Raw genomic sequence first — 8336 nt, 5'->3', positions numbered from 1 at the left:
AATCATGAGAATGTCAGACTCAAATTCCAATGGGAGACCATTTATAGCTGTTTCTTTTAGCCAACGCACTGATACATGTACCGTAACAGTGATTTAGTGAATTTTACTTATTTTTTTACAACCAATTTATTAATAAGTCAAGAGAAAGATGTAAATATAATAAATAAAATGCTTTCTTCGATCATTCATGCGAGTTATGATCATTGCAGTAAAAATTTACATAACCCGCTATTTAACGCGGGTTATGCATTTTATCTGCAATGTCGCCACCTCCATTTCCGACATGAATCACTAAAGAGGGCGTTTTATTGTTTAGATAAAGTTAAAATGGGTCCATTTGTTATTTGGGTTATTTGATGTTCCATTTGGGTAAATCGACGAATCGTTCCGGCATTAATTTCAAGAAAATACATCGGGTTTGATGTCCCAAAAATAAAATTTTAAAAAATGGTAGCAGCGGGAAGCATGAGTAAAAAATTTACTCATTAAAAAGAAGAGTGTCTGGTGATTTTGTATAATGTAAGTGAAAAAACGTTTAGAATTTGTATGTATGAGTATTTGTAATACTTAGCAACATATTGTCAAACTTCCGATGATTGATAATGAATCTAGTTGAGTTTATTTCGGTCTTGGGATTTTTTTCATATACTACTACGTGTGTGGATTTATACTATATGTTTTTGGAATATATATATATATATATATATATATATATATAGAGAGAGAGAGAGAGAGAGAGAGAGAGAGAGAGAGAGAGAGAGAGAGAATTGTTATGTATTTAACAGGTTGGGCACCAACCCCCGTTTGGTGGTTGGAGTCCCATTTGGTAGTTAAATGCCTGAACGGTATACCTATTTTACATACCAAATGGGACTCATTTTTCGTTCAACTTGGATTACGTTTTTCTGGAGGAAAGGCGCATCACGTTTATTACCGGGGCAAGTACTCTGACATGTTTGCTTTATAATTAAACATTCGTTTAAAAAATTTTATGTGTCGATTTTTCCGCACATGTGTTTAAAAAAAGGCCGAAATGAAATGCTCCCCGGAAGTCGCGTATAAACATAGTGTTTATGTCTTCTAATAGATCGATTTTAATCAAAGTACGACATGGCCTCATTCCTTGAATTCTTTACTTTCAATTTCTATCATCCGGGCATGTGAAAAACAATTGCAGCCAATCAAAACAATGATCTTTACGTGCGTGTCAGAAGCTAATTTAGGTATGGAAGCCCAATCGTGCTATATTAAATTTCTCAGTAAAACTTACTTAAAATTTTAACTAACGAAATTTGTTTTCTTATAACATAAATAATGACTTATTATCATGTACTTTCGATATCATTTTCATAATCTGACTTTACTTTTGTCCCGGAATTTTACTGAAGTCATGTACGATTGGGCCTCCATACCTAAATTGAGCTTTCATCGTATATCAACTAAGATCACCGATTTCATTGGCTGGAATTGTTTTCCATTTGCCCGGATGATAGAAATTGAAAGTAAAGAGTTCAAGGAATGAGGCCATGTCGTACTTTGCATAGGCGTCGGAAGCAAAATGAAAGTGGGGGGGCTAGACTAATCCTCAGAAATATTGAGAAAAAAAGTAATTCCCAAAATCATGGAAATCCTACTCCGTGGGGGGGGGGGAGTATGCCTATACTTCCAAAAAACAATTACTTACCCAAAATTTTTTTTTTCCAAAATCATGAAATTCCTAATCCGTGGGGGGGGGGGGGGGGGGGGGGCTAGTATGCTTCTGAATCTAACCTAACTAGTTTGCTTCTGGATCTAACTTCTCAATCTTTCAAGGTAAATTAGGAACGATAATCTTTCCTGCGAAAAAAAAGTGGGGGGCTGAACCCTCTATCATGCTATGTTTCTAATGGTTAGGTATAACTTTAGCTTAGCCCCCCCCAATTTTTTTATTAGGGTCTTCCGTCTTCAGCGGAAGACCCTACTATTATTCTATTGTTTCTTTTTCACTTTTCTTATTATTCTTTTTATTCTTTTTTTGTCTTACAAATTTTGTGCAGGCGATTTCTCAAAGATGGCTCATTCGATTTTCTTCAAATTTTCAGGGATGATGTGTCGGCATCTGAAGTTTGTACCGCCGTTTCAATTTCTTGATAATCACTTCCGGTCGGAAGTTATCGTCCGTTTACGATTTTTAAAAGTCAATTTTGTCGGCTAGAGATCTAAAAAACGAATAAAGATATAGGGCTGAAATTTTCAGTGAAGATAGACATCACTTTTACCTGTTGCAACATGGTCATAAAAACGTCCGCCGTCACTTCCGGTCGTCACCGGAAGGAAATATAAAAAATCGATTTTTTCAACTTTTTGCTTTTAATATATTTTTCTAATGGGTTGATAGAGACTCTTTTACTGAATCAGAATTTGTAAAATGTTTTGAAATCGTTTGATGTGTTCCTGAGATATTAAGCATCAAAGTCCTGAAGCGATAGTCTGAGTAGCTCGGTCGTTAGAGTCGCGGACATGTGCCCAGGTGACCCGGGTTCAAGCTTCTGGTGCCGAAAATTTTTTCCTAATTTTTTTTTGCGTTGATTAACAATTTAGTCTTAAAAGTGAAGGATTTTATCTCATTTATTCAAAAATCGGACGGAAGACCCACTCGTTGCTCGCAACGAGAACGATCTAGTTGTAAATACAATTATGTTTTATCATTCCTTTACCTTTTAATTGTGATCATTAAAATCAGTAAACAATAAATTGTGTGTCTGTGTTATTTCTCATTTTGTTCCTTGTTGTTATCTGTGTTTTAATTATTTCCTCTGTGACATCAATTTTGTTTTTAATCTTTTTAATTTTTGTACGCTATATAAGCGTTGTAGACATGTGTCCTCACCCTTTTTAGTGTGTTATCCAATATTATATAAAGGTTTGACCACATATGCAACTCAATTTGTATAACAAATACATGTAGATATTTTAACAGTTTAATTTTTATACCCCCGCAAACGAAGTTTAGGGGGGTATATTGGTTTCACCCTGTCCGTCTGTCCGTCTGTCTGTAGACGCAACTTTGTCCCCCCTATAGAATTTTTTATTACTGCATGGAACAGTTTGAAAATTTGTACATATGTTAAACACCATCTGAAGATGTGCACCTGCAATTTTTTTTTAGATCAGACAAGATTTAATGATTTTATGACACTTTTCATTTTCCTTATTCTATATATTGTACACTAATGTTGAAAAGTAAGGGAGGTAATCCTTACAGATTTTATTAATTAATTAATAGAAAACACTCTAAAATATATTTATATGAATACATCCAGATGGAGATTTTTTGTCTTTATGTCTTAATTAATAAAAAAAAAAATATTCTTTTATAAGTATTCTATCAACTGACAATGCAAAGTTGTTGTTTGTCAGTGATAAATTCTTAGGAGCTAATAAGAACATCAAAGACAAGTGTGGCTGAATTCATTTGTCCCAAGGGAGCCATTATCTGAGCCATGGCTCAGATGGAGCATGTGTTTAGGGGAAATTGATAATCTGTAAAATGGGTGATGGTTTTGGGGCTATTATAAAACTGTTTCATGTAAACAAAAAGTTCTATCATTATAAGGAAATAAATAATTATATCATTTTTAATAAAGAAGTTAAACTATTTTTAGAGGTTGTTTAAATTTATTTGTCAAGTAAGTTGATGAAGTGACCCTATTGGGCATTAATTTAAATGAAATTCAAAATTACTGATATGATTGTAGTGTTTTGGTAATTTTAAAATTGTTTGTAATATTAAAATTTTTTTTTTTTACATATTTTTACATAGTATGGTAATTATGGTAATGTTTTGGGAGTTTATTAAATTTAACAAGCTCATCAAAGAAAATCATAGTCCTATGGGATCAATTTTCTGATATGGAGTTCCATTGTGCCATAGGAGAAAGTGAGGAAAATTTGAAGCAACTAATTGCATGTGTCAAGACTCTTATTAGAAAGATATTGAAAGTTTTATCAACAGATGAGCATTGCTTGGCTACCGGTATTTCCATTTACTGCAAAGGGAGGGGTTATTGTCATTTTGTTGGTTTTTCTTTAAATCAATTAAATTTTTAAAAAAAATATATCATCAGATACATACATTTGTAAATGTATTACTGTTATAGATATGTATTTACAGTGAGATTCTGACAATTTTGATTTTAATTTTTCTTTGTTAACTAATTTTTTTTTTTTACAATTCTAGAATTTTTTTTTTGTATATGTTCCAAACCTTTATTTTTGTCCCATTTGAAATTAGCCTTGCGGGGGTATTAGTCCCATTAGGACAGTTCTAGTTTTCTTTTATTTATTCATTACAAAATGACGTGGCTGCACGTAGATCTAATAATGATTGGACTTTTCTTTTTTCTTTTCTTTTTTAATAATTTTTTGTCACCTACCTAACGTATCCATATATGATTGGATCAATATGACAGTAAATTTAGCATGGAACTAAGCAAAAAAATTATCAAAACAAAACTAATCAGCCAAAGAGTCACAGTTAACACTGATACTGAGTACTTTCTACACGTTACATCCAGTACAGATGCCTGATCCACCTCTAAATCTATTGCTGGAAATTATATAGCCCGAGATCACTGTGACGTCATACTTAACTTTTCACTCGACAGTTTTCGTAAATTGTCGGACAAATTCGGGGAAGGAAATGACGTCATATGTCAGCAAAAGTTCAGATAGGTACAGTTTTTTACGTAAGCATATGTGTTGTTTACTTTAATGTTTTTAAAAGGATTTTTTATGTTAAATGAAAATTATGTATGCGATTTACAGGTAAGAATTTTCCGTAGAAACGCTTCCTGTTCCACCATGTTGCTATGCACCGCAAAGGATTATTGGGATATGTAGAACTTTTTCAAGTGGCCTCATAAAAATTTCTTTGAACAATGTGCAGATTTTAACTCGAATTTTCTCCGTTCGTACACATTGTCTATGGAGCTCGCTTCGCGCCGCCTCGCTGCGCTCGCTATCATATGAAAACTGTTTGTTTTCTTGCATTGTTTTATCAATGTGAACATTGTTTTCTGTTGTTTTATTTCCTTATCAACCCTGGATGACTAAATATATTGTTGTTTGAGTTTAAACCCGTATTTTATCGAACAAAAATGCTGAATTATGAAATTTTTTTCATGAATTTAGTCAAATGTGTAAAACATTTAACAGATGAATGTACATCCTATGTAGCAAAATGACAGTCAATCAAAGCACTTTTGTTATAAGAAACATATTTTGATATTCTTTCGGATGATTTTTCCATGACATTATTAATAATATTGATAATACATATTTTGTAAAAGGTAACGCTGGGTCTATTCCTCGTATAATCAAGGCATAAAATTACATCAAATGTCGCCCTATTATTCATTAATATTGATTTCGGACCAATGACAATCAAAATAGCATTAACACGGGATTATAAACAGAAACTGAAAGTTCAAGATGGCTGCATGATATCTCGTATTCTTTAAAATTTTTACACTTTATTAACATCCTTTGTCAAAATGTTAAATTTTGTCCAGATTTTATAATGATTCATTGTCAGTATGACAATTTAAGCTAAATAGAGTTAAAGAGTTAAATCGCTGACCATAGCGCTCAAAAGAAAATTGCACTTTATTAAAAAAGAAATTAAGATCAACGTAATAACTCCGAAATAATTACTTGATTACATTTAAAAAAAAAAATTTAAATTGCTGAATTGTATATTTTGTCAATATTTAAGTGATTAGATAAGTAACAATAAAGGTATTTGTTTTGAACATTTGTTACTTTTTGATAGTCTCATGCATGATTCTTTAACCACCGATTGACGAACTATATGTATTAGCTTATGAATGCTTGATTTTACACAGTCTAATTTATTTTTCTGTTTTATTTGATTACAGTTGAGTAGCTAATTATACAAATCAATTACCAGTCTAAGGTGTCAAAACCCCTCTTTGTTCACCAGACTCTTGTACCATGTGTATACATACCCCAGATACACACATGTCTGGAGCAGTGGCTTCGTTAGTTAATTTAACTGTTTACCCGTGTCATTGTCTCGGATTAGTTGTGTGTGAAGGGATATTATGTAATCAAAAATGAATAATGAACAAAAATCTGCCCATGCAAGAGTTTTAAGATTTCGTAATCAGTGGTAAAAAGGTGATGAGAGTAGCAAATTTTAAAAATCCTTTAAAAAGAAATCTGACTGTAACAAAATACTTATGGACACAAATTTCTAAATCTACAATACTTAAAATAACTAGATACGTCAAAAAATCAGACCTATATTAATCATTTTGGCTGTAAAATCGAATTTATTTTGTATAGCTTTGTAACGAAATTCCCTCCTGTTGACCTTGTGATGTCACTTCTGCTGAAGCCCTGTTATCGCCTAATTCTATTTTCTTTTGATTAGATTTCTCAAAACAGGTAAAAATAGCCACTTTGAAGCGGCGTAACTCCGTTATTTTTGCATCGATTTCAATGTGGTTTTTTGCATTAAATTCTGGTAAATGAATTCTATGACATAAGTTTCATATCAACTGGGCTGCAGGTACCCTTTAAAAAAGCATAGGGATCAAAGAGCATATCTCATTGGCATCTTGTTTCAAGTAGCTGTACATGTATACATTTTTATGTTTATTTTCAAGGAATAATTAAAACCAGCACGCTGGATATTGAGGATATGATATCAGCCTGTGAAACACAGGAGTTTGTACCTTTTGGGAGGAGATACATTGAAAATCATCCAGGAATATTTCAAATACAAGTACAGAACCATGTTAGCACAGAGCAAGGGATACCTTTGGTCAAATCCTTTAGAGATATATCCATCACAGATCCTAAAAAAGTAAGTTGTTGTACATGTTGTGTAAGGATTATTATGCCCCCCTTCGAAGAAGGGAGGGCATATTGCTTTGCTGCTGTCTGTTGGTCGGTCAACCAACATTTTCATTTTCTTCACAGAGGATGAACATATTGAATTGAAATTTGTTATACAGATTTATCGGGATAATGTCTAGGTAAAGTTTGATATTGGGTACGATCAAGCAATTTTCGACAGAGTTATGGCCCTTGGACTTAGAGAAAAATTCCAGTTTTTTAGCAGTTTCCGCTCATTTTCTTCGCAGAGGATGCACATATTGAAATGAAATTTGGTATACAGGTTTATCAGGATAATATCTAGGTCAAGATGGATATGGGGTACGATCAAGCAATTTTCGACAGAGTTATGGCTCTTGGACATAGACAAATTCCAGTTATATGCAGTTTCCACTCATTTTCTTCGCAGAGGGTGCACATATTGAAATGAAATTTGGTATACAGATTTATTGGGATAATATCTAGGTCAAGTTGGATATGGGGTATGATCGAGCAATTGGATATGGGGTACGATCGAGCAATTTTCGACAGAGTTATGGCTCTTGGACGTAGAAAAATTCCAGTTATTTGCAGTTTCCACTCATTTTCCTCGCGGAGGATGCACATATTGAAATGAAATTTGGTATACAGATTTATCGGGATAATATCTAGGTCAATTTGGATATGGGGTACGATCGAGCAATTTTCGACAGAGTTATGGCTCTTGGACATAGACAAATTCCACTTATTTGCAGTTTCCACTCATTTTCCTCGCAGAGGATGCACATATTGAAATGAAATTTGGTATACAGGTTAATCTAAATAATATCTAGTTCGAATTTGATTTTGATTATGATAGAGCAATTTTCGACAGAATTATGGCCCTTGGACTTATAAAAATTCCAAATATTTACAGTTTATGTTCATTTTCTTTGTGGGTGTTTCCAAGGGAGGGGGGCATAAGTGTTTCACAAACATCTCTTGTTTATTATAACCATGATCATGAATTACGGCTAGATTTGGTCAACAAATCCTTCTCATCAAATGTACTAAAATTTCAGCCAAAAGAACATTGGATGTTCAAAAAGCAGTGTAAAGATTTCTCCAAGGAGAATGAACATTGTGATGAAGAACTGTATGTAAGTGGAAACACTGTTATTTGGAGTCATGGAGGACAAAGTGGAATACAGCAGGTTCTCAAAACCTTTACCATGGATACACCCGTTTTACAGGTAGGAGTCAGTTATTAGGATTTATACTTGACTTGCTGTTGGGATAAAGATTAACTGAAGATAAATAGATTGTCAAAGAATTTAGAAAAAAAATGATATTAAGATGGTTTTAAATCTAGAATTTGAAAAGGGTGTGTTACAATTATATCTGATAGGGCACTTTCATCGCGCTGAACACTTAGAAGGCATTGCTAGCAGCAGACATACCAGTTTACAGTGTCA

General features: G+C 33.2%; 1 protein-coding gene across 1 annotated transcript in view; it reads left to right on the top strand.

Moving 5' to 3' along the window:
- The first annotated feature begins 406 nt into the window (after positions 1 to 406).
- LOC128175546 (anaphase-promoting complex subunit 1-like) overlaps positions 407 to 8336 on the top strand; it is an 87824-nt gene continuing 79894 nt past the window's right edge. The window contains exons 1-3 of the mRNA XM_052841294.1: positions 407 to 519; positions 6672 to 6871; positions 7944 to 8114. Of these exons, the coding sequence (XP_052697254.1) occupies positions 6707 to 6871; positions 7944 to 8114 (336 nt within the window). The 5' untranslated portion in view covers positions 407 to 519; positions 6672 to 6706. The remainder of the gene's footprint in view (positions 520 to 6671; positions 6872 to 7943; positions 8115 to 8336) is intronic.

Source organism: Crassostrea angulata, chromosome 3 (genome assembly GCF_025612915.1).
Source record: "Crassostrea angulata isolate pt1a10 chromosome 3, ASM2561291v2, whole genome shotgun sequence".
Lineage (NCBI taxonomy): Eukaryota > Metazoa > Mollusca > Bivalvia > Ostreida > Ostreidae > Magallana > Magallana angulata.
Note: the sequence above shows the minus strand (reverse complement) of the source record. Positions and strands in the feature narration are given on the sequence as shown.